The following is a 27244-nucleotide window of genomic DNA, read 5'->3' as shown; positions in this document are numbered from 1 at the left end:
ACATAGTTATAGAATGCTTTGTGGTTGTCTTTAGAATCAGTGTCGATTTTGTTTTCGTAACTAGCTTTGGAAGATTTTATCAGGGATCGCAGCTTCTTACTGAGGCTGACCAGGGAGCGCCTCCACTGAAGGGATTTTACTCTCTTTTGCAACAGTTTCTTCTTTCTGCTGTACAGTTTGTTTATGGCAGGGGACCACCAGATTGGCTTCCTTTTTTTGGAGGATAGCGCCTTGGTTCTGTTTGGGATAGCACGATCCAAGCACGATCCATGCACTTATGTAAGTACTTATAAAGTGCAATTGTGCTGAATTCAGTAGTCGTAACTGTATTGTCCATCTGCATGAGTGTCATGAAGTTCACCACTTCTGTCTTAAGAAGCATGAAGTTGGCTTTGGAGAAATTTTTTACCATGGTTTCCTTAATGGGGGATGGGGGCAGGATGTGGATATCTAGGATAATTAGCTTATGGTCGGGATCGGACCAATGAGTCATTGACTTCTGGTGTGGAACACCGGTCACTCATGTTGGTAATGACTAGATCTAAGATATTGCTGCCCCTGGTGGGGGTGTGGATAAGTTGATCCAGGGCATTGGAGTTTATGAATTCCAGAAAGCGTTGAGCGAAGGAGTTGCTACAGGAGTAGTTTTCCCAGTTAATGGTGGGGTAGTTGAAATCGCCCATGATTAGGGAATTTGGTTGAACCCTAATATTTTCCAGTACATCAAGAAAACAGGAGTGGGAATCCTGGGGCATGGTGGGTGATCTGTAGCAAGCTACAATTTGGATTGCAGTTTTGCCCAGAGTTAGTTGCACTTGGATAACCTCGACTGCATTACGCTGAGCAGCTAGCCTGGAGGTGTGGATATCCTTAATAAATATGGACACACCTCCACCTTTGGTGTTCCGGGACAGGTTACATGGCCGCAAAGTGTGGTATGAGTTATAGCCTGGTAGTGCAGGGGTGCTCTCTGGAGCCTTGAACCAGGTCTCAGTCACTGCACAGATATCGATGTTCTCCATTTTAAGGAGTGCCTCAAGTGACTGCATTTTGAGATTTAGACTTCTAGCACTGAGTAGCATCACCCTCAATTTTTGCTTGCCTATTCCTATTACGGTGGTGAATTTGTCATTCGAACCTTTCCTAAAAAAGGCACTATAGGGGCGGCAAGAACCTTAGCCAGTATCCGGAATCCCAGGGTGACAGGTGCAAGCCATCTCTGGCAAAGCATCGTGGTCTGTCGACCATGTCATCCCAGGCAGACAGATACTGGATCCCTTTTGAATGGCACCAGAAGCTTAGCCAATTGTTGAAGTCAATCATTTTGTCCTTGTACTGCGGCATCATTCTGGGTGATGGCAGAATGCTACTCAGGGCTAGGGTCATATCTACCTGGGCTACAAGATCAGAGAGCTCTTTCATGTCTCTTTTCATGTAGTCCAGGGAGGTACGCCTCAGGTCGTTCACACCAACATGGACAATGACAGAGTCATATTTGTACTTGTTGTGGAGTGACCTGAGTGCGTGTGTTATGTGGCGGATCTTGGCACCGGACAGACAGCTGACAGTAACCTTCTCCTTGGTTAGCCTGGTGAGTGGGACATGACTATACAGTCACCTATGACTAGTTTGTTGGGTACGTTGTTTTGCCTTATTGGCTGTGGTTGAGTGGCACACAGTCTGCGGGCTACGTGCCATTTGGGTTGTGTTGGGGGTGGAGATTGCTTGCATTTCTGGTTTGGAGGTCTCTGCTGCTTGAGCAGATTATTATTGAGAGCCTCCGCAAATGTTTTTGTGTTTCTATGTGTGGATTTTGGTGGTATAGATTTAGTGAGACTATGTGATGAGTGGGGTGTGGTGCAAGTGTTTACCTTCTCCTCTTGACTGTCAAGTTCAGTCTTGATTGGAGAGAGCTTTACCTCCGGTTTGGCTAGATAAGTGCATCTCTCACAGGTTGTAGTGTTGGGTGGTAGGAGGAGAGGGTTGTCTGTGTACATGAGGCAATTTCTACATTGCCCCAAGATGCCCAGATTCATCAGATAGACAGGAGAGAACACTGGGAGCTGACCCTTGGACATGCCTGAATAAAAAACTATTTTCCTCTAGATAAGTGAAGAAAAGTACAAGAGCTGTTTTTCTCTAAGCAAGTGAGGAAAGTAAGTACCAAAACTGTTTCCCTCTAGGTAATGAGGAAGGTTGGGTGCTGTAGTAATTAGTAGGTTATTTAGTGCTTACAAGTGCTGATCACGAAAAATCAAATTCAAGTGCTAAAACTAAGAATCTGTATCTGGACTAAACTAGTTACAGGAAAGGGGGGAAACAAGTGCAAATGCAGGCTTTTAAATCAGAAAGTTGAGAGAGATGGAAAATTTGCCCAAACGGCCAATAACTACAATTTCTGGGCCAGAATCACTCCTTATGTGGTAAATAGGTTACCTAGTGCTTACCACTCCCACTGATAAGCTAGAAGGCTTCCCTCCAACACAGAAAGCTTGGGGGGGGCTCAGAAGCTTACATACAGTCCTGGATACAGCAAATCTGAATCTGGACTACACTAGTTACAAGAAAAGTATATATATACATTTTTAAATATATATACAAAAAAGTAGCTAAAACAGCAGTAAAAACAATTCAAATGCAGTACAAGCTAGAACACTTGAGTATGTAGCAATGTTAGACCAAACAGTTTAAAAAATGCAATTAAATTAAAAACGACTAAAAACAAGTGCAGAAGGAGTCTATTAGGTAGAATGAGGTAAAGAGATGGGACTGGGGGGAGTGTCCCAGATGAAATCTACAGTGGGGGCGGGCAACTGCAAAAGCCTCCAAATTTAAACGAATAGGGAGGGTGGGTATGGGAAAACCAACACCTTCAGCAGAGATCTGAAAAACTACACAGTGAAGCAAAAATAACAGTGCACAACTCTGAAGTCAGCCAGCAATGATATAAAATTAGTCAAACAACAATTACCAGTACACAACTCTGAAGTGCCAGAAAAATATATTCAGCTCTGTATAGCTCCAGATAGTTTGAAGAGCACCCTGTCAGGACAGAGGAAGGCTCCAGCAGGGTTTTCTTTTGTAATTCAAGAGGAATTGACAGTCCCTACCCCCACACTACTGCAGAGGTGTTAAAACTGTCACTGCACTGGGACACCCTTGCAGAATCAATTCCTGAACGAAGGCCTGAAATTTAGTTACTTTTCTGGTTGTAGCTGGATAACTTCTAAGTATAGTGTAAAACAAGGTCCAAGCCAAACATAAATGAAGGTGATTAGAGACAGAAAAGAAGCAGTCCTTTTACAGAAGGTAAAGGAGATAACAGTGACTCACACAAATCCCATTATATGTCAATGGCATGGGAATTTACAGTTACTTCCTTATGTCTGACATGAGTCATACAAAGCATTATGGGAAAGAGAAAGCGTTGAGGGAGAACAAAATCACATTGATACATCAAGCCCCATTGGTAGCCATGTTGTGCAAAACAGGCTAAAATTACAAATAAAGCACTTAATTATTTTGAGGTGTTAAAATAGGTCAGGAAACAAAAATTGAGTGAAAAAAACAGATTTTTTTTTAGTTCTAGGGTGGAATTTTCCTTTACTCAAATAGTCGCAAGAAGTTGCTTGTCATGTGATGCACTTCCATTCTCAGTATCAATGTCATTCCAGTTCGAGTACACAAACCTGAAGAAGTTTGCAACGTAATATCCCACGCATCTGTCTTATTTACTCACCAGCCAACCACTACAACATGCATAAAACACAAGATAATGCCTTACTGCAAAGTAAGCAAAGTGCATATAAAATGGAGACAAATTACAAAAACAGAATAAAGATTAGGTAATTTCTCTTTTGTGAATGTAGTATACTTGAATTAATGCAACTGTTCTGACAAACTGAGAGGAAGGCATGTCTCAAAAAAAGAAAATTTAATGGAACACCCTTGAGGCTGTGATGATGTCATGATGACAGTAATGACACATACAAACTACCATTATTATTCATTTTTTTTTCTTAGAGCAGCTTTCATGTTATTTTTCCTCACAAAAGACAGATTAAGTTGTTGAAGTACTTGGTGCATTACCATAAAAAAATGTTATTTATTTGTTTTCTAATGAATGCGCGCAGTCCAAGGAATTTTCCATAGATCCGGTGCAGAATAGTCTTCAAAAAGTCTCGTTCTCGAGGATCTTCACTGTCGAACAGCTCCAACAACTACAAATAAGAAAGTCAATTTTCAAGACGTTAGTCTTGTTAAACAGTTTCATCAACATAAGCTTATAATGACTTAAAATTACTACAAAACTTCACTGTTATACAGCTACTTAGTGAAGCACTTTAAATGACAGAGATCAGGTTCAAATCTAATGAACTTTCTGGTCCAGTGTGCAGCATTTCAGAAAGTACAGTTGATTAGTATACTCCCAATGACTGTTGTCAATATCGTGCATAATGTGAGAATTACGTAGATGACAAATGTCCAAACAAACATACAAACTTTCACAGCTTTGACTCACCAGCAGACTACCAGCCCCCCCTCCGGCATACTTATTAGTTGTACATAATTTATAAAGGGGATAGGGGCACCAATTACATTTTTAGTAATTTGCTAACTGAGCTGATCACCACAAAGTCTCACTTTTCTTCTTCTTTCGGCTTTTCCCGGTTAGGGGTCACCACAGTGGATCACCTGTCCGCTCATGATTGGCAGTGGAGTTTTACGGTGTCGAGTTGCCAGCCCGGCACCCAACATTTCACAGACGGCACACACACGCTCGCACTCACACCTAGGGCCAATTTAGAGTGTCCAGTTCACCTACAGCATGTCTTTGGGATGTGGGAGGAAACCGGAGCACCCGGAGGAAACCCACACGACCACAGGGAGGACATGCAGACTCCACACAGAAGGCACCCCAGCTGAGGATCGAACCGGAGAACCTCTTGCTGTGAGGCAGCAACGCTAACCGCTGCACCACCGTGGCCACCCACAATGATCCTATTAAATGAACATCTGCTAAAACCGATGTGCTTACACAAATGTACTACATTTACTGCTAGAAGTAAGCTCATAAAAAGTGCTATGTACATGGTAAGGATTACTGCTACTTTATCCTACATAAACATAAACAGTGGCTCGCTATCAGGAATGAGATATCCAAGTTCCAACGCCTTACAAAATAGGCTAAATATCTACAAACTTGTTAAGATTATATTAAAGCATCTTTTTGTAAGGGACTATGCCACCCACACCCATTGCTCTTGGGTTCAGGCTCATAGGTTGATGGACATTTCCCAGTAGGGACAAATGGCTGAACTGCAATTCTGCTAAAGAGACACACAGCTGTGGTAACCTTACTGTGGGCAAAAAAGCAACAGTGTGCCCCGCAACGGCAATAATCAAGTGCATAGGAAACCGGAATGTCAGCAACCTGTCGGACCTGCATCTTGCATGGATAAACAACAGGGGGAGGCCTACCACCACTGGATGAAGATGTTACTAGAATGACCTACTGTACCTCTCACTGAGCTTCTTACCATCCTGCAGTAATATCAAAATGTAATGGATGATGCACAGAATCCCTGCTCAGGGGATTGTTTGTTAATCTTAGTAAGAAAGACCCTGTGTCTAGGCAGAATCATCTAACACACATATTGGAGCATAAGTAGGGCCAGAGCAAGGAAGATATTTTTCTGTGCTGTTGCACACTTCTACAAGTGCTCTACACCAGCACAACACCTAGCATTTCCCTGACAATACTCATCAGCCACTGCATTTTGTCCATCACTGACATGCCCCTCAACATCCTGCTATACATACCAGCTATATGGCTTGCAGTCCTTACAGTCCTGGGGACCGCAGACATGGTTACTCACCTGCACTTGTGGGAACATGTGTCCTGACAGAACTGCAATTCAACCATCTTCACAGGGAAATGTCTCATATGACTTAAGCCCAAATCCCTTGCACCTACATATACTACGTTTGCTGTATCTCACAGTAGGAGGAATGCTCACATACCATAGCCACAGAGTCAGTATACATACCCTTCACAGTCACCTCTTTAATCCCTCTCTTCTGAAAACCATAACTGCAGTACTCAGTATTTAAAAAGCATGCAGAACAGTAATACAAGAGTATGACTGCTTGCCACAGACTTAGGTAGAGGCACATACGCCCTGAAGAAAGTACAGTTGTGTACACTTATCAAATGTAGATATTTGAGTGTATTCACTGTTGCAGTCATTACCTGTGGGTTATCCCTGCTGCGGAAGCCCTCAGCCTGCCCGAATAGCAGAGTCAAAGTTTTTCTGCTTGGCTGCTTTTACCTGTAGACTGACGTTAGATCGTCAGTGCTATAAAGCAAGACAGTCGACACCATTACATCAGTTTTTCTTGCCCTAAACCGTCAGAAGCATAAGGAAATATGGTAAAGTGGTCCTGGTGGCTAAAAGCCACCGTGAGAAGCTTATGTCTCCCTAAGGAAAAAGGATATAAGGGGGAGGGAGGGAAAACAGGACTGTACACTTGAACATCTACATTTATGGTAAGTGTACACAACAGTACCATGTTCTTCGTGTTTCAGTGTTGCCGTCATCACCTGTGGCAGGATTCCCAAAGCTGAGGAGCGGGGTGGAATGATTACAGACCTTGGCATGGGTCAGCATGCCCTGCAGAACTGCAGAGGTAAACCTTGCCCTAGCCTTAGAGAAAAGAGGTAGGTGGTAATTCTTTGTAAAAGTATGGACAGAGGTCCAGGTGGCAGCTTCCAAGATGTCTCTGGTGGGAACTCCTCTGAGGAATGCTGTGGAAGTGGAGGCTGCCCTAGTAGAATTGGTTACAAACAGACTTAGGGGGTGGTTTCTCATGTAGTCTGCAGCAGAAATGGTTTGCTTGGAAATGGGCTTCCCCTCTGCCCCTGGGGCAAAGCTGACAAGAAGCTGGTCTGTTTTTCTGAAGGGTTTAGTATGGTCCAGGTAGTATCTGAGCTCTCTGTGCATGTCTAGTGAGTGCAGAATTCTTTCCCCCCTGTTTTGAGGGTTAGGAAAGAAGGTGGGTAGATGTATGGCCTGGTTGAGGGTCACATCAGGTACCACCTTGGGCATAAAGGAGGGGTTAGTCCTCAGGAAGACCATATCTGCATGGAAAATGATGAAGGGCTCAATGGCCATGAGTGCCTGAAGTTCTGAAACCCTTCTGGCTGAGGTGATAGCTAGTAGGAAAGCAGTCTTCCAAGAGAGGTATCTCAATTCTGCTGAAGCCGCAGGTTCAAAGTGTGGTAAGGCTAGTTTTTCCAAAACATAATTCAGGTCCCAGGCTGGCGTGGGTGGCCTTCTGGGAGGTCTGATATTAGAAGTCCCTCTGAGGAACTGTTTAATCAACGGATGTGAGAAGAGGGGCTGGTCTGTATCGAAATAAGCTAAAATGGCTGAGGCGTGGATTTTAATAGAAGAGAAGAAGAGGTCACTATTGAGCAACTTCGCTAGGTATTCCAGAATAAGAGGGATGGAAGGTTGTGAAGTGTTGCTCCCTCTGGACTGGCTCCAGGAGCATAATCGTTTTCATTTCCCTGTGTAAGATTTTCTGGTGATGGGCCTTCTGGCCTCTGTGATGATGTCCAGGACCTGTTTGCTTAACAGGGGCCTCTTGTTTGCTTTTAAAGTATTAGCCAGGATGACAGTTTGAGAGTCTGCAAGTTTGGGTGCAGCATCCCCCCCGCCAACTGGGTCAAGAGGTGTCAGATCAGGGGAAGCTGCCTGGGAGGCTGTAATGTCAGGCTGTGCAGTAAGGGGTACCAATGCTGTCTTGGCCAATCTGGAGCAATGAGGATAGCCTTTGGTCTCTCCTCCCTTATCTTGATCAGTACCTTGGGAATAAGAGGCAGAGGAGGGAATGTGTACACAAAGAGGGAGTTCCAGGGGAAGGTCAAGGCAAACACCTTCCACGCTAGGTGGTAATACTCTCTGGTACAGAATTTTTTCAGCTGGCGATTGAGGTGCGAAGCAAAGAGATCCACCTCTGGAGTTCCTCACTCCTGAGTGACTTGCAAAAATATTTTTCTGTGGAGCTGTCATTCGTGAGGGTCCAGTAAGTTTCTGCTTAGGTGGTCTGCTAGGGTGCTGTTGATCCCTGGTAGGTATTGGGCAATTAGGTGTAATCCCATGGAGGAGGCGGTCAGCCAGAGGTTCATGGCTAGCCTGCACAGAAGGTAAGACTGGATCCCTCCATGTTTGCTGATGTACCACATTACTGTGGTGTTGTCTGTTTTGATAAGGAGAACCCCTGGCCTGTGATGGGGTTTGAAAGATGTCAGAGCCTTTTGTACTGCCGTCATTTCCTTCTGACTGATGTGTATGGGAAGGTGCTGGGCATCCCGTAGACCTTGGGTGCACCTGCCTGCTAGGTGAGCACTGCAGCAATGTCTAAGGCGTCGGTGGTGATGGTCTGCCTGGTAGGGCGGAGGATGAAGGGAAGACCCTTGTTCTTGGCACAGGCCCCTGCCCACCAGAGAAACTCGGCCCTTATACAGGGGATCAGAGGGAGAGAGGTCTCTAGAGGCTGAGAGTGCTGCCACCAAAGGTGCTTTAGATACCACTGAAGTTTCCTCATGTGAAGACTGGCTAGAGGAATTAGAAGGATGCAAGATGTCATGTACCCCAAGGCTTCCATGAGCTTCCTGGAAGTGAGGTGACTTCTGGAAACCAGCTGGGTAGAGAGACAGGACGCTCTGCTTTTCTGGGGATAGGAAGGCCATTTGGGAAACTATGTCCAGCAGTGCTCCCAAGAAAATGATCTTCCTGGAGGGTGTTTGCTTTGATTTCTTCTCATTGATGGTGAACCCTAGGGATGTTAGGAGGGTTCCGACAAAGAGAAGGTCTTGGATCAGCATTTCTTTGCCTTCTGCCTGAATGAGGTAGTCCTCCAGATAAGGGTAAATCTGTATATTTCTCTGTCTGCAAAATGCTATGACCGGGGCTAAGCATTTGGTGAATACTCTGGGAGCAGTAGATAAGCCAAAGGGTAGCGCAGAGAACTTACCAAGTGTTGTGAGCCTGCTCTGAAGTGCAGGAATTTCCTGCAGGATTCCCTTATGGGGATGTGGAGGTAGGCATCTTTTAGGTCTAGGGTCACTAGCCAGGCATTTTTTGTCAGCATAGGCAGCAGCTGCTGCAAAGTTAGCATTTTGAATTTGGGGACCACCAGAGAGATGTTCAGAATGGATAGATCCAGGATGGGGTGCCAAGTGCCCTCTTTTCTGGGAACAAGGAATAGTCTGGAATAAAAGCCTTTGCCTGTTTGATCTGGGGGGACAGGTTCTACTGCCCCCTGGGATATGAGAGTTTGGACCGGTTTCAGGTAAGTCTGGGTACCCTCTTGGAATTGGGAGTTCATTGAAACAGAATTTGTATCCCTGAAAAATTATCTTCAAGACCGATGGGTTCTTTGTTACAGAAAATCAATTTTCTTTGCAGAGGGACAACCTTCCTCCTAGTTTTTGGTGAGTGAAAGGAGGGCGGTGGAGAGTTTTTGCCATAGAAGGATGGCTTAGAACTCCCTGCCTTTGGGGCAGAAGTCGTCCACGGTTTGGTTCTCTGCTGTCCCTGGGATAGGGGGCCTGGGTGGTCTGTCCCTGCGAGGCTTACCTTGCCCCTGTCTGCTAGGTGCAGGGAAGGACCAGTGCTTAGACAGAAAGTTCCTGTTGAACCTACGAGACAGAACCTGAAAGAAATATTTTACTGTTTGCATAGATTTTGCTTTGTCTTCCACCTTTTTAAGCACCTCTTCTGCTTTTACTCCAAACAAGCGGTCCTTATCCAGAGGTACATCAATTAATTTAGACTTGACATGATCGGAGAGAGGTTGTTCCTTCAACCATGCATGTCTCCTAATGACAGATCCTGACACTGCTGCCCTGCTTGAGGTTTCTAGGGAGTCATATCCACAGTGTAATAAGTGTATGGCCACTTGGCAAGTAGAGTGCAGTAAATCTGCCAACTCTTTGAAATTGGCACAGTCAGGAAAGGTTGAAATCTTTTGCTTTAATAGTTCCGAAGTGTGTTGTTGATATTTTAACATATGGAACTGACAGTTGAGTGCTCTGATAGCTAAGGTTGCAGAGGTGTATACTTTTTTACACATTCTGTCCAGAGCTCTGGAATCCTTGTCAGAAGGAATAGGATTCTTAGCATAACTAGTCTTAGCTCCTTTACGTCCCTGTGTAATGACCTCTGGGTCTGCAGCAAAACTTCTGTACAGGTATTTGTGAAAGTCCGGTACTCTGTAATGCATGTCAGGTTTACCGGGAGCAGGTGGGAGGGCATCGGGGCTAAGCTGGACTCATGGAAAACATCATCCACCACTTCTAAGACAGGGGGGATGGACAGGGGGTCTGTGCTGGGCCAAGTTCAGAAACTCTCCAAGTCTTTTCTTAGATGGGGGAAGTCCTGGGATTCCCACTGGAAATGTTCCCTGAGGGTGTGAAGAGTTTCCCCAAAGGAAAGGTCTTCTGGTGGGGAGGCAGATGGAATGGATTCCTTTGCATCTGAATCCTCATAAGCAGTCAAGAGGTTTTTGTTCCTCTTCAAAATCTGAATAATCAGATTCCTTAGAATCCTGTTCTGTCATAATTTCAGAAGGGTGTCTTTTCCTTTTAGAAGTTGTGGCCTGACTACCCCTGATAAGGGAGATAAGATCCTCCGCCATTTTAAGCATTTGGCCTTGGGGTGGTGGAGCAGGAGCAAGATGGTGGCTAGAGACAGATTTTCTAGGAGTGGTCTGGCTTCTAGGCCTAAAAGTATCCATCGGTCTGAGAGAAACGGTAGTCGGAGGAGAAGATGTCGGTTTTTGTCTAGCTTCAGTAGTGTGAGAAGCCTCGTTGGAAGCCGGTGCCTGCGTCACAGCTCCGGACCCAACTGAGGCAGAGACAGCCAAAGGCTCAGAAGACGAAGAAAATTTCTGCGGCATACCGAACTCCAAAAGGGTCTTGGTAGAGGCTTGCTTAGACATCGTATTGGGCATCAGAGGCTGTGAAAGCACCTCACTGAATTCCAGACAACTGACGACCTGCTTAGCGGTAGAGTCATCGGAAGGCTTACCCCTGTATGGTCTGTCTCTATCTTTATCGGTACGTTTTTTCATAATGTCTACAGATTGTTGGCTGACGGATGCTATTACGGAATGCGAAGATGGAAAACGAAAATACCTGTCTAAAATAAGAGCTCTACGGCGAATGGTTCTCGCGTTAAAGAGGGCAAAGAACCAGCAACGGGGGACGTCGTGGTCTGGGCCTAAACAAGTGATGCAGTATGAATGGAAGTCTTGGTGTGGGATCTGCTTTCCATAGGCGTGACAATTGTTAACTTTTCAGACATCTGTTAGTGCAAGAAAAAAGAATCCCCAACGGGATACTTAGCTTTAGACATTTTCAGCTGCAATTCAAACTCTGGTAGTGACCGACTGGCATACTTGCGAACTGCTTCTGCAACGGGCTCCACGGCAAGAAAGACTAATGTAATGGCGTTGGCTGCCTTGCTTTATAGCACTGACGACCTGACGTCAGTCTACAGGCAACAGCAGCCAATGCAGAATAACACTGACTCTGGTATTCAGGCCGGCCAAGGGCTACCACAGTAGGGATAACCCACAGGTGATGACTGCAACAGCGAAACACGAAGAACATCTACAGTGACAAGGTCTCCTCCACTCCTGGAAATGGTGACCAGCTTGCAAATGTCTAGAAAAACTGTAAATGAATATCTATATAGCTGCAGTATTAATAACCCACTAGATATACTGCAAGGACAGCTGTACATCTGGTCAACATCCCAAAGCCCGGGAGCCCTCCCCCTTCATGGTACATTCAATGTACGACCTCGGCCTGTATGGTTGTTGTGGTACATAAGGGATGTATGGACATAAAATACCTCAAGACTTCCTTGCCTCAGACAAACAGTTGAAGCAGAACAGCAGGCAACTACGTACATATATACAAATCATATTAAAAGATATTAAAGAAGAAAGAATCCACCTCAGCCATGACAAAGGGGAAAGCAGGAAGGGATGTAATACAGCAACATTGCTCAGTCAGATATCTACTGTTATGGGACGTTCTTACACAACTGAGCTATGTTCTTCCTTGAGCACTGCTGCAATATTAATATCCTATGTGACATCCTCAAAGCCATTCAATAAGAAAGGGTGGAAGAACTCTGAACAGGGTTATGGTCCAGAAAACCTAACAAGACATAGGTTCATAGATTAGTACTAAGCTAACTGCCCTTGCGAGCCATTTTAAGCCTAACCAATTATCCCTTGTGAGACTCAAACCCTGTACCTTGTGTTTTTAAGGCAAACACCTTGGGCCACCCTCCCAACCCTAGACCAACCACAGAATGACCAAACCTAGTTCTATGTTTAGAAAAAGAAAAAGCATAAATCTTGTAATGTTTTGTGAAAGTGGGTACAGAGGATCAAGTAGCTGCTTCAAGAAAAGTTTTAGAATCTAAACATTGAAGAAAGTGCCTGAAGATGCACTAGCTCTAGTGGAATGGGCCTTAACAGGGGGGTAAAAGCCATTTACTATAAAATGAGTAGCAAAAATAAATAACTTAAGAAATCAAAGTAGAAATAGTTTGTTTGGGAACAGGAGCACGTCATTTTTTTTCTCTTTCTCTGGAAGGAAACAAAAAAAACTGATCTGACTTTTTGACACAGACTTTGTCTTGTCTAAACAAAACCTGAGAATGTGGAGGAGTCTTTCTCCAGAATTATGACAAGAAAAATTTTAAGCAGATTAATGGTCTGATTCAGCTCATGAACTACCTTTGGCATAAAGGTAGGATTAGTGCACAGTAAACCCTAGCCTTATAAAAAATGAGAAAAGGAGGAACAGCCATCAAGGCTTGCAACTCAGAAACTCTCTTGGCAGAAGACAATACCAATAATAGCACTGTTTTCCAAGTGAAAATTTTAAGAGAAACAGAGAGCAGGTTCAAGAGGGTAAAGTAAGCTTCTCCAAAAAAATAGTTCAAATTCCAAAAAAGTGGAATAATTCTAGGAGTTCTAATACAAAGGATGCCTTTTAGAAATTGCTTCACCTCAAATCCAGAAGACAGTGGAGGATCCAAAGGAATACAAGCTGAAATGGCTGACAAGTGAGCTTTAAATTATTGAACTCACACAAATACTGGAATCTTAGGAATCCTGATTCTGCCACTGCACCCAAGAAAAATATATTTTCCATTTGGAAAAGAGATGTTCTAGCATTTGGTTTTCTAGCCTCCTATAAAACCTTAAGCACATTCTCAGAAAATGGTTGCCTAAAATGAATTAAAACTCTTTCACCCATAGAGTCAGACTTGGGATGAATCAAGGAGTCTTTATTCTGAGAGAGTAAGTCCACCCTATGAGGTAACTTGCGATGACTGCCCCTGGCCAGATGAAATAGAAGGGGTATCCAAATACTGCTGTGGCCAAAGAGAGTCATCAACCGGATTTTTGGCTTGTCCTTCTTGATCTTTCGAAGAATCTTTGAAATCAATATAACTAGAGGAAAAGCATAAAGGAACCTCCTTTTCCAAAAAAAGTTCATGGCATCTTGAAAAAAAGTCTGACCTGTCTGTTGTGCATAGAGGCAAAAAGATCCCTCTTTGGAGTACCCCACTGATGGCAAATATCTAGAAAAAAATCCTTATTTAACATCCACTAATAAAGAGTCTGCTCTGGATCTGCTCAAAAGATCTGCTACTGTGTTTCGCCCTAGAGGAATATACAGAGCGTAGAGAAAAAAATGTTTGTGTTGGCTTGCAATATCCCAAGCTATCAAAGCTAATCTACACAGATGGTAAGAGTTAGTACTGCCTTTCTTGTTGATATAACACAGCTGTGGTGTTGTCTGTGATGGCTCAATGACAATCTAGAATCCAAAGGTGATGTAGAAACTGAACAGCCAGAATTAGTGTTTTTGTTTCTTAAGGTGATGTAGCCCCATCTCTCTTTGAGGGATCAAACTCCTTGAACCCTGATAACCTTGGAACAAGTAATCTTGGAACAAGTACCCCATATCACATCTGAAGCACCTTTGAAAATATCTTGGAAAGGATGAGGAGGAAGTAGAAAAAGTATCCCTAGATTTACAGAAATAAGAAGTTATGTACTCACCATAACGTTCCATCTGAGTAGGTATCTTCATTTGTCTGCAACCTTTGGGATACGGATCCGATCTCGGATCCGAGCCGGCAACTTCTACCACAGCAAAGATCCGAGCTCCTAGCTCCTCCCTTTACCCATAATCCCCTGCCAACCCTGACTGACCTCAGATCAAGTTTGCCCGATATAACCATTGTTACTGTGCCCCAGAAGGGGCTTATCTAAGACAGATCCTATAGGTCAGGGGGAAGGAGGGGTGATGGTTGCAGACAAATGAAGATACCTACTCAGATGGAACGTTATGGTGAGTACATAACTTCTTAATCTGAAGTAGGAACTTCATTTGTCAGCAACCTTTGGGACAGAGTCCCCAGCTACCTGAATCCTGGGTGGCCTTTATGGAAGAATATTCCGGAGCACTGTACAGCCAAAGTATGCCCTACCTCTGGAGACAACATCCAGTTTGTAATGGCTGATAAAGGTATGAGATGAGGCCCAAGTGGCTGCGGAACAAATATCATCTAAGGGAACCCTAGATTTAAAAGCCGCCGAAGTAGCGAAGGCCCTAGTAGAATGAGCTCAGACTCCCTGAGGGGCAGGCCTTCCCAAACTCTGATACGCCAAGAGGATACAACTAGCTATCCACCGTGACAGTGTAACTTTAGAAATTGACTTTCCTGAACTTGTTTTGGCAAAGGAGACAAACAACTGGTCAGATTGCCTATGACCAGCAGTTCGATGAATATAAAAACGTAATTGTCTGTGCACATCCAAGGAATGCAGTTTGTACTCTCCTTTGTTCTGGTAATTGGGAAAGAACACGGGAAGATTAATAGATTGATTAATATTAGCTTCCGAAGATACCTTAGGCAGAAAGGACAGATTGATCCTGAGGTAAACTGGATCCTGATGGAAGGCTAAGTACGGCAGTTTAACACAGAGCCTGAAGCTCAGAGACCCTTTTAGCTGAAGTAATGGCCACCAAGAAGGCAGTCTTCCAAGAGAGGTATTTAAGATCAACCGTAGCCACCGGCTCGAAAGGGGGGCTTGTCAAGGCCTGAAGAAACAAAGATAAATCCCATGGGGGTACTACCTCCCTGACTGGGGGTCTGAGGAGGAAGGTACCCTTGAGGAAAGCTTTACAAAGCTTGGAAGTAATTAGAGGGCCCGATTCATGCCCTACATGATAATGCAAAATCGCTGCTAGTTGTACCTTGACTGTAGAGCAGCTAGCCCCTTGATGAAAAAGGGTAGTTAGAAAATCCAAAACCGACGTAAGAGGCACTGTGAAAGGATCTAAGTGATGGTGCTCCGCCCAAATGGAGAAACATTTCCACTTACTTCGATAGACCCTTCTGGTGGAAGGTTTATGTGCTGCTACTAGGATGGCTTTGACTGGTGAGGAGATTCCGGGAGTCCTTATCAGGAGTGGAACTGGAGCAACCAAGCAGTCAGCTTGAGGTTGACCAGGTTGGGGGTCGGAAGACCCAGAGGGTGAGTAATGAGATCCGGAAGGGGATCCAGAATCCAGGGTGGATGAATCAGATGAGACCACAGGTACTGGAACCACGTCTGATGAGGTCAGAATGGGGCAATGAGGATCATTTTGCTCCCCAGCCAACTGGCTTTCTGTAAGAGTTTTAACATCATGGGCAATGGAGGGTAAGCGTAAAGGAGACCAGGACGCCAAGCATGTACTAGAGAGTCTCTCGGGGACTTCCTCTGAAGGGGGATTAGAGTGAAGTAACTGTTGCATTTGGTATTTGAAGGAGAGGCAAAAAGAAAGCAACAGGGTTGCCCCCATTGGGCAAATATTTGTTTCGCTATTAGAGGATTGAGAGACCATTCGTACGGGGTCAGAATAGAACGACTGAGCCTGTCTGCTAGGATGTTGGACCGTCCCGGAATGTGCATTGCAATGAGAAAGCGGTTGGTGGATATCGCCCATTCCCACACTATCATGGCCTCGCGACAAAGAGGATAAGACCTGGTTCCCCCCTGTTTGTTGATGTACCAGACAACTGACATGTCAGTTTGTACTGCAATCGTCCCAATCGGAAGAAGGCTGTGAAGTGCCTGCAACGTCAAAAGCACCGCCCTCATCTCTAGGACATTGATATGCAATGAGATCTCTGTGTCGTTCCACGTGCCTTGGACCGTTCTGCCTGAATAGTGTCCCCCCCACCCCAGGTGAGAGGCGTCCGTGCTCACTGTGGCGACGGAGGAAGTCATCGAGAATGGTCATCTCGTATGGAGACTCGGGGAATGGAACCATCACGAGCGACCCTCTGCAAGCCCTGCTTAGGGGAATAGGATGGGACAGGGGGTTGCGAGACAGGAACCATTGTACCTGGAGGGTCCACTGCAGGACCCTCATATTTAGACGGGCTAGGGGCAGCAGGGGAATTGTGGCCGCCATGGACCCTAGAGCCCTCAGGATCAATTCCGCCGGTGGAGCAGGAAGTTGGAGAATGGCCTGAACATGCAACCTCAGGTTCTGAAGCCGATCGGGAGTCAGGAAGGCAAGCATTAGTCTGGAATCCAATCTCGCCCCTATGAAATCTATTACCTGTGTAAGAGCCAGAGAGGATTTGGCCAGCAAGATTGAGGAAATAATCCCTGCCTGAACAGAGTAGATGCCTTGTTGGGGCGATGAGGAGCCAGTCGTCCAGGTACGGAAAGACCTGAATTCCCTGAAGCCTCAGGTGGGCCACTATAACCGCCAAGACTTTGGTGAACACCCTGGGGGATGAGGTGAGACCAAAGGGGAGGGCCCTGAACTGAAAGTGACTGACTCCCAGCCGGAAGCGGAGGAACCTCCTGGAACGTCTGTCCACCAGAATGTGGTAGTACGGATCCTTGAGGTCTATCGAGCACATCCAGTCATTCTCCCATAATAGGGGGAGAACAGATTGTAGCATGACCATTCGGAACTTTTCTTTGGGTACTGCCAGGTTCAGGAGAGAGGTCGAGGATGGACCTCAAGTCCCCCATCTTTTTTGGCACCAGAAAGAACCTGGAGTAAAACCCTGATCCGAACTGATCTGGGGGGATGGGTTGGATGGCTCTTTTTTGTAAAAGCTGCTGAATTTCTGTAGCAGCCGTCTCCCTCTGACTGGGTGGTACGTCGGGGAGGCTTCTGGTTTTGGGGGTTACAATAAAGGGAATTTGGTAACCTCTGGATATGATGCGAAGCACCCAGCGATCTGTTGTTATGGACTCCCACATTGCTAGGTGCTTCGAAAGACACCCCCCCCGACTGCCTCCAGAGTGGACCCCCTCTGCCTCTTGGGCGGCGTCCTCCCTGTCCTCCTCTGCCACGAGAGGACTGGTTGTCCGGAGCAGACTGGGACTGATGCGATTTACGGAACCACATCTTCTTCTGACCCTTTTGGTTCTTGGATTTGATTCTGGGGAGCAGAGAAGCAGACTCCGACGGCAGACAATGTCTTCCCGTCTTTCTCGCTCTGGACTAAAGTGTCGCGAACGGTTTTGCCAAACAGTGCAGAACCATCAAAGGGGGCATTCGCGAATGACGCCTTAAAGGGTTCAGAGAATTCACAATGTCGGAGCCAGGCTTGGCGTCTCATTACCAGGCCGGCTCCGCCAGCTCTAGCGGCTCCTTCAGTGGCGTGAGACAAGAGCCGCATAGAGGTGTTAGAAACTGAACGTAGAGTGGACATTCGGGAGGAGTACAGTTGCTTGTCCCCTTCTGACATGGACTCTGGGGGGGATGCAGCGTATTCTTTTATTAGATCTCGCTGCATCCGGATGACGTGTGCCATATAGTTCAGCACCCTCATGGAGAAGGTTGCTGAACTAAAGACCCGCTTCCCAAGGCGGTCCATCGCTCGAGACTCCTTACTCGGTGGGTGGACCGCGAAGCTCTCCTGAGCCAACTATCTCTTAGTGGCCGCCGCCACCAACATGGCATCCACGGGGGGACCTCTGCTCCAGTGGGTTCTTTCAGCAGGGGGACTCAGGATTCTATCCGGGCGCTTGGGGACTGGCTCTACAGTGTCCGGCTCCTTCCAAGCCCTGGTGGAAATAAGGTCTACCAGGGGGTCGGGGGAGGGGACACCCAAGAGGTAGATGGCCCTGCTTCGAACGCCTCTAGGAATACGGACTCATCGGAGGAAGCGTTGGGGACAGACCACCCTCCCCTAATCCTGAGTATTTCAATGATGTCTCCAAAGGAGACATCCTTGGGGGGGGTGACCTTGAGGAGCCTTCCCCTTCATCTAAGTCCGTATCTTCCATAAGGGACTCGGGGGAGTTCACGTGTCTCCTCTTACACTTAGCTTTGTGAGGGACCTCCTTGGGGGGGGGGGCTGTCCGAGGAAGACTCACCAGCAATGTCACGTTCCAAAGGAACACCCAGAGGCGCTGAAGCAGGCTGCCCCAAAGGCCGGGTGATGGGAGCCTGGACCAGCTGAGAGGGAGTGCAGGGGGGAGCCGAAGCCAGGACCGGAGGCCCAGATGCACTCAACAGTGCCCTCTCCACCACCGTGAAAGCCGAGGGGGAGCCACTCTCGATAGGATCCGAGAGTCGACTCCCACTCGGATCCGAAGCGCGGACCGGATCCGGGGCCGAGACCCTCAGATCCGAAGGACCTGTGTGCTCCGACTGGGACGGAGCCGAAGTCACACAGAATCCCTCGGATCCGAAGCTCAACCCACGGCTCCGAGAGGTCGGATCAGACAAGCTCGAGGGACCAGTCGGAGCCGAAGTAACCAGTACTATCGGCTCTGACCCACCCCCAGATCCAACACGGCTCGGCTCCGAATGCTCCGAACCCAGAAAGCGGGTCGGAGAAGGAGCGATTGGAGCAAAAAATGGGGTCGAGCTCCCCCCCCAGAGGGGAGGAGGCAAGAGCACTCCCATCTGCAGCTGGGCCTGGATGAACCTCCTCATCATCCGGTCCATGTCTGCATCTGACATGCTAAAGGTGGACCTCGATGAGGCCACCGAGGCAGACCTAGAGTGTCGCCTCGATGACCTCGACGGGGACCGGGTCCCCTCCTCCCCGGGTCCCGGTGAGAAACAAGGGGACCGGAGCCGAGGAGGAGGTGATCCAGAAGCTCTGGATGGAGAAGCCTGTTAGGCGGGCGGGGCCGAGGAGTCCTCGGCCCGCCGCTTATGGTGCTTCTCCTTCCGTTTGGCTTTCCTGGCCTCCCTCTCCTCCGGAGCCGAAGCAGGAAGTTGAGTCCCGACCGGAGGGAGGGAGACAGGAGTGGCTACTACCGAGGGCTGGGTAGGGGCCACAGAAGTACCGGAGGCCGGAGCCGAATCCAGGGGCAAAAGGCCCGCCAGAATCGGCTTCGACCTCCGGTCCTTAAGTGCCCTGGGGTTGAACGCTGCACAAATCGTGCATCCCGAGGAGAGGTGTTCAACCCCAAGGCACCTAACGCACTGGGTGCAGCCATCCGCCGGTGAAAGCTTATGGCCACACTCGGTGCATTTTGAAAAGATGGCTTTAGGGGCCTCCGACATAGTATACAGAAAACACACTCACTAGGCCCCTACACACACCACAAACACACACTACGAACCAGCGGAGGGCAGGGAGGAAAAAAACACACAAAATAAGTCAAAAATAGGTACCTAAACACTTGTACACACACACACAAGAAAAGGGAAGAAAAAAAGCAAAGTTTTTCTCACAAAAGTTATCCAACTATCAGGAGCTCGAAATCCAGCTTGTAGCTTGAAGCGTGGCAAACTAGATCTGAGGTCAGTCAGGGTTGGCATGGGGATTATGGGTAAAGGGAGGAGCTAGGAGCTCGGATCTATGCTGTGGTAGAAGTTGCCGGATCGGATCCGTATCCCAAAGGTTGCTGATAAATGAAGTTCCTACTTCAGATTCTGGTCTTTCCAACAAGAAAACGACTTCTTCATAAAGGGTAGAAGGGGAAATTAGAAGTTTAAAGGACAGTAATGCAGAGTCCAAACAGAATTCAGATGTCACTGTACCCTTGTCATATGGAGTTTGGCAAAAGGAGCAGTCAGACACATTGAAGCCATGTAGCCCAGAGCTTTGAGAACTTTTCTTGCAGTTACTGTATCCACAGACAGAAGATTCAGAAAGTAGCCACCTCCCCAGAAACAAACCCTTGTCCTCTGGAAGAAAATAGACATGGTACTTACTCTGCAACCCAACAAAATCAAAACCTGTGATGGAATCACGCAAAACTTCTTTACATTCAAAGTGAACATGAACATGGCCAGAAGATCCATCACAAATTACACGAGTCAGAAGAAACTCTTGGGAAACAGCCTGAATAGGTAAACTGTCCAGATAAGGGAAAAAATGGAATAGCTTGAAGCCTTTACAAAGCAATAACAGGAGCTAGGCACTTGGTGAATACCCTCAGGGCATTAGAAAGTCCAAAGGGTAAAGCAGAAAACTGAAAGTGACATGAAAGAAACAAAAGCCTAGTAACAAGATGGAAACACACTGCACAACAACTTAATTTCAGCTATCCCAGTGTGAAAGAAACTCAGAAAAAGAGTGCCAGGGAACTAGTCTTTTTGGGTAAATTTCAGTAACAGGCCAGTAAGTGCACTGCCTGGATGCCAGCAACAAGAAATTCAGAGAACCTGAAAGAAAATCAATCACAAAAGGGAGGAGAAAACGCTGACTGGGAAGAATTCTGCAGCTTTTCTGCAAAAAGCAGTGCAAGCTCCAGCTTTGGTGCAAGATATGACTTCATGACTCCAGTAATCATAAGGAAAAATATCCAAACACCCAAAGAGCGAACGTCAACTCACAAAATGTATGAAATTACCCAAATGAAGGAAACACGCTCAAATAAACAAGTCGAGTAAAGTAAAATGAGAAGTTATGTACCTACCATAACGTTCCATGTTAGTTGTCTTCTCTCGCCTTCTTTCTTGCTGGATGGGTTCGGCTCCGACTCGGCCTATACTAAAGCTCGAGAGCTAATTTTACCAGCTCGAGGCCACCCTATATCCCAGGATGCTAGGCGGTAACTACCCAGATCTCGTTTGGTAGCTGAGAAATAATAGCCAATTCAGTCTCCCCTCTGTGGTGGAGGAGGAGAAAGGAGAACTCCCCAAATATCACTACCTGAAGCTGTATCTACCCCAGGACCAACTGTCTGGGCTGGGAATAGTGCAAGATAAGGTCCCTTGGAAGAAGGGGAAAAACCTTTCGGTCTGTCCAGGCTAGGGGGATGGTGGGCGGGACGCAAGAAAGAAGGCGAGAAGACAACTAACATAGAACGTTATGGTAGGTACATAACTTCTTAATGTTAAGTTGTCAATCTCGCCTTCATTCTTGCTGGATGGGACCGCGTCCCTAGCACCTTCATCCTGGGTGGCTCATTGGAACAGACTCTTGAGAACGGTGGAACCAAAATTTGCCCTGTTTCTGGAGGCCATGTCCAATTTATAATGTGTAACAAAGGTATGAGGAGAGGCCCAAGTGGCTGCCGCACAGATAGTGTCTATTGGCACTCTAGCTTGAAAGGCTGCTGATGTAGCCAATGCTCTGGTTGAATGGGCTCTTGGCCTAGTAGTCAATTCTTTACCTCTGAGTTGATAAATATAGGTAATCACAGAAGACAGCCACCTAGACAGGGTCACCTTGGATACCGGAAGGCCCTTTCTACTTTCTGCATAAGATAAGAATAGTTGATCAGATTTCCTGATTTGTCTAGTTCTGTCCAGATAGTAGCGGAGTTGACGATGAACGTCCAAACAATGTAGATTTTGCTCCGCCTTGTTTGAATAATTAGGGAAGAAAACTGGAAGATCAATAGATTGATTTAAATTTGTCTGAGAAGCCACCTTGGGTAAAAAAGATGGGTTAGTTCTTAGAGAAACTCTGTCTTTATGGAACACTAAATAAGGAGGACGAATGCAGAGGGCATGAAGTTCAGATACTCTCCTAGCAGATGTAATGGCGACTAGGAAGTGTGTCTTCCAGGAAAGTAACTTCAATGAACAGGAGGCCGCAGGTTCAAAGGGAGGGAGAATCAAGGATGCTAAAACTAGGTTTAAATCCCACTGTGGTGGGGGGTCTTTGATCGGGGACCTGAGTAAAAAGATACCTCTGAGGAATGCCTTACAAAGCTTAAGGGACATGATACTGGAGTCCGACAAGCCTATGTGAAAACTTGAAATGGCTGCTAGCTGAACTTTTACTGTGGAGGAAGAAGATCCCGAATGAAAGATTTCAGCTAGGATATCCAAGACCGAGTGTATTGGAGCAGTGAAGGGATCTATGCTCCTAGCCTTTGCCCAAAAGGAAAAACGTTGCTATTTACTAGCATAGATCCTTCTGGTGGAAGACTTAAGGGACGCTACAATAATATCCCGGACAGAATTTGAAATCATTGGAAGCCTGGCTAGGGACGGAAGTGGAGCAACCAAGCTGTGAGGTTGAGAGATTGGAGGGATTGGTGCAGCTGCCCTGATTGATGGGTCAAAAGATCTGGCACTGGATCGAGATGCCAAGGCTGCTCCAAAAGATAGCGATGCAGGAAAGGGAACCATATCTGTTGAGGCCAGTAAGGGGCAATGAGGATCATCTTGGCTCTCAAGGTGGTAGCTTTCTGAATTATCTGAGTGATTAATGGAAAGGGGGTAAAGATGTATAGAAGTCCCCGTGGCCAATCGTGGACTAGAGCGTCTCTAGGGGGATGGCCTGGAAGGGGGAAGAGAGTGAAGAAGTCGAGGCACTTGCTGTTTTGTGGTGTTGCAAAAAGATCGCAGCAAGGAAACCCCCACTTCCGAAAAATTTAGTCCGTCACCGATTGCTTGAGAGACCACTCGTGGGGCATGAGAATAGCTCTGCTCAGCCTGTCTGCTATGACGTTGGACTTCCCGGGGATGTGCTTTGCTATCAGAAACCGCTGAGAAGAGATCGCCCATTGCCAGAGTCGGAGTGCTTCTCGACACAGGGGATAGGATTTGGTTCCGCCCTGCTTGTTGATATACCATACTACGGACATATTGTCCATCTGAATTGCAATAGTCCCCAGGGGAAGAGAGTCTTGGAGGGCTTGCAACGTCAAAAGCACTGCCCTCATCTCCAGGACGTTTATGTGCAAGTGGCATTCGAAGGGTTGCCATGTGCCATGGACTGTCCTGCCCTGAAAATGCCCCCCCCCCCACCCAATCAGGGAGGCGTCCGTTGTGACTGTGGCGACCGGGGGGGGGGGGGGGTAAATGGTCTGCCTTGATGGACTTGAGGGGAGACCATCCACCAAGATAGATGTTTTCTGCAAGATAAAGTTATTAAGATCTTGTGTGTCATAGGGAGCTGTTGGAAGGACCACTGGGAGAAAAGCATCCATTGAAGAAGCCGCATGTAAAAGCGGGCAAGGGGAAGAAGCATGATGGCTGCCGCCATGAGACCCAATACTTTCAGAACATACCTGGCCTGAATTTTGTTGCTCTGAAGGAGGACGTGAACATGATTTTGAATATCTAAGACCCTCTGCTCTGTTAACTTTGCTGAGAGCTGAACGGTGTCCAAGGTGGCGCCTATGAAGGTAACAGACTGACAAGGCGACAAGGCAGACTTTTCTAAATTTGCAAATGTGAATGGTGAAATCTCTGGCTATAAGAAGTTGACGCCTGGGGGTGGCAGTGAGGAGCCAGTCGTCTAGATATGGAAACACCTGGAATCCTTGATGTCTCAGGTGAGCCGTAAAGTACAGTTTTGTACCTACCATAAATGTAGATGTTAGTGTTCACCCAGCTGCAGTTATCACACTTGGGTTATCCTGTCATCAGGCGGTCCCACAGTCGGCCGGATTTCCAAAGTCTTGGTCAGACGTCGGTTGCTGTCACCTCATCCCTGATGTCAGTGTGTCAGGGGTACATATATTGCAACCGACGCCATCTTCTTCAGTTTTTCTTGCCCCAGATGTCAGATGCCCCCAAAAAGGTGATCCAAATTAGTACCAAAAGGTGAGAACACTGTACAAATACAAAAACCCTTCAGCTATAAGCAAATACATCAGTAAGGCATAGCAAAGATTTAGCCAGTAGATCAGAGGGGTTGGAGGGAGGGTTTGGACTGCAGCAGGGTGAACACTCGAACATCTACATTTATGGTAGGTACAAAACTGTACTATGTTCATCGTGTTACCCTGCTGCAGTCATCACACTTGGGTTGAGTCCCAAAGCTAAGGTAAAGTGGAGGCATTATAGAGGGTTAGAGGAGGCAGAGAGGCCCCGCAGAACTGCAGTGGTGAAGCCTGCCCTGGACGTGGAATAAAGAGGTAAGTGATAGTGTTTGGTGAAGGTGTGTACAGAACTCCAAGTTTCAGCTTCTAAAAATTTCCTTGGTAGGAACCCCCTGAGAAAGGCTGTAGAGGTAGCTGTTGCCCTGGTAGAGTGGGATGTAATGGTAGGAGGAACTGGTTTCCAATGATGGGTATAGCAGAATCGTATGCAATGGCCTATCCATTTTGAAATGGTTTGCTTGGATATGCCCTCCCTTGAGAAGCTGTAGCATAGGAAACAAAGAGCTGGTCAGTTTTTCTGAAAGCCTTAGTTTTATCCAAGTAATATCGAAGCTGCCTGTGAATGTCCAAGGAATGCAGGAGTCTCTCACCTTTGTTCTGTGGATTGGGGAAGAAAGTGGGTAGATGGATGGTTTGATTTAAAGCTACACTGGAAACCACCTTAGGCAAGAAGGAAGGATTAGTTTGTAGAGAAACTCTGTCTTGATGAAAAATGAGGAAAGGTTCCACTGCCATAAGTGCCTGTAATTCTGAAACTCTCCTAGCAGAAGTTATTGCCAGGAGCAGGGCAGTCTTCCATGATAGGAACTGAAGGTCTGCAGAAAAAGCTGGTTCAAAGGGAGGTAGCGTTAGTTTTTCCAGAACAAAGCTGAGGTCCCATGTTGGTGTAGGAGCTCTTCTAGGTGGTCTAATGTTTTTTGCCCCTCTGAGGAACTGCCTTAGGAGTGGGTTTGAAAATAAAGGTGGATTTGTGTCGTAGTGAGCTGAAATAGCTGAAGCATGGATTTTAATTGAGAAGGAAAGTCCTTTATCAACATCTCAGCTAAATACCGCAGAATGTGAGGCATATGAGGCTGAGTTGTGTCTTGGCCCTTAGCTTGGTTCCAAGCAGAAAACCTTTTCCATTTGTCCGAGTAAGCCTTCCTTGTGCTTGGCCTCCTGGCTTCTAAAATAACATCCAGTACTGCTTGTGAAAGAGGAGCTGGTTGGCTACTTAATTGATTTGCCATGCAGCCAGGTTTAAGGTTTTGATCTGGCTGTGTAGAATCTGCTTGTCTTGCTGCGTGAGCAAATGAGGTATTTGAGGCAATATCCACGGTGGACTGTGAGCCATATTCTTCAATAGCTGGTACCAGTGCTGGCGTGGAAAGTCTGGGGCTATGAGAATCATTCGAGGTTTCTCCTTTTTGACCTTCAAAAGAACCTTTGTGAGAAGAGGTAATGGAGGAAAGGCATATGCTGTCAGGTTTTTCCAGCTGAAGGAGAGAGTGTCCACTTTCCAAGCTTGATGGTGGAATGTCCTTGTACAAAATTTTGTCAGCTGGTAGTTTTGAGGACTGGCAAACAGGTCTATATTTGGTAGGCCCCATCTTTGAGTTATTGCAAATATTAGTGGGTCTAGCTTCCACTCGTGGAGATCTTAGATGTTTCCGCTTAGGTCGTCTGCCAATGTGTTTTTCTGTCCTGGCAGGAGGTGAGCTTGTAACTGGACTTGGTAGGCCAGAGCTGTGTTCCATAAGATTATTGCCTGCCTGCAAAGAGGGTAGGAATGTGTGCCCCCTTGTTTGTTTATGTACCACATTACTGTGGTGTTGTCCGTCTTTATTGCCAGTTATCCAGGCTGTAGTAGATCCTTGAAGGCTGTCAGAGCTTTCTGTACAGCTGGTATCACTTTTTGGTTTATGTGCAGTTTTCTTTGTTCTGCAGTCCATAGGCCTTGAATGCATTGCCCTGCCATGTGTGCCCCCCAGGCATAGTCTGAAGCATCTGTTGTGATAGTTTGCCTGGGTGGGGGCAAGGTGAAAGGCTGACCCTTGTTGAGGTGACATGCCTGTGCCCACCATAGAAATTCCTGTTGAAGGCAGGGAATAAAAGAGATATCACTGTGTCCAAGCTGTGGCTGTGTTGAGACCATACACTTTTTAGGTACCATTGTAATTTCCTCATATGCAGTTTTGCAAATGGTATTATCAGAATGCAAGATGCCATGAAGCCCAAAGCCTGCAGAATTTTTCTTGCAGTTAATTGGGTCTTTGTTGCCATTGTCTTGAAATATTGAGTCAGTTGTAATTGCTTGTCTGGTGTAAGATAAGCCTTCTGGGCCGTTGTGTCCAAGCTGGCACCCAGGAATGTCATTTTTTGAGAGGGTAATAGTTTTGACTTCTTTTCGTTTACTGTGTACCCCAGACAATTTAGTAGATGTTTCACAAAAGCCAGATGTTGTAAGAGAATGTCTTTTCTTTCTGCTTGGATGAGGCAGTCGTCCAGGTATGGATATATTTGAATTCCTCTTTGTCTGCAGTATGCAATTACTGGTGCCAGGCGTTTTGTGAATACTCTGGGCGCAGTAGATAAGCCAAAGGGCAGTGCAGAGAATTGATAATGGGTTGAACCTGCAATGAAACGGAGGTATCTTCTGCAACTCTGTCTGACAGGGACATGCAGGTATGCCTCCTTGAGATCCAACGTTACCAGCCATGCTTCCTTGCCCAACATGGGAAGTAGCTGCTGTAGTGTTAGCATCTTGAATTTGGGAACTTAAGTGTTTAGAACTGAAAGGTCCAGAATTGGTCTCCAAGCATTTTCTTTTCTGGGTACTAGGAAGAGTCTTGAGTAAAATCCTTGGCCTTGCTCTTGAGTTGGTACCCTTTGAATGGCTCTCATGGCCATGAGAGCTGTAATTTGTTTTTGAGCCTCTGCCCTTTGATTTTGTGGCAGGTTTGGCATTCCTCTTTTTATTGGCAAGGTGTGAAAGTGTAATCTGTATCCTCGTAAAATTATGTCTAGGACCCATTTGTCCTTTGTGACCATGTGCCAGTTGTCTGCAAATAGTGCTAGTTTTCCCCCCAGGGGGGCTGACAAAAAAGCTTTG

General features: G+C 46.4%; 1 protein-coding gene across 1 annotated transcript in view; it reads right to left on the bottom strand.

Moving 5' to 3' along the window:
• Positions 1–27244, bottom strand: part of PPP2R5A (protein phosphatase 2 regulatory subunit B'alpha) — a gene marked incomplete in the record, with an annotated part of 2279188 nt that overhangs the window by 1337971 nt on the left and 913973 nt on the right. The window contains 1 exon segment of the mRNA XM_044055395.1: positions 4090–4220. Coding sequence (XP_043911330.1) covers positions 4090–4220 — 131 coding nt within the window.

The sequence above is a fragment of the Protopterus annectens genome, chromosome 1.part2 (assembly GCF_019279795.1).
Source record: "Protopterus annectens isolate FY-2018-M chromosome 1.part2, PAN1.0, whole genome shotgun sequence".
In the NCBI taxonomy this organism is placed as follows: domain Eukaryota; kingdom Metazoa; phylum Chordata; order Ceratodontiformes; family Protopteridae; genus Protopterus; species Protopterus annectens.
Note: the sequence above shows the minus strand (reverse complement) of the source record. Positions and strands in the feature narration are given on the sequence as shown.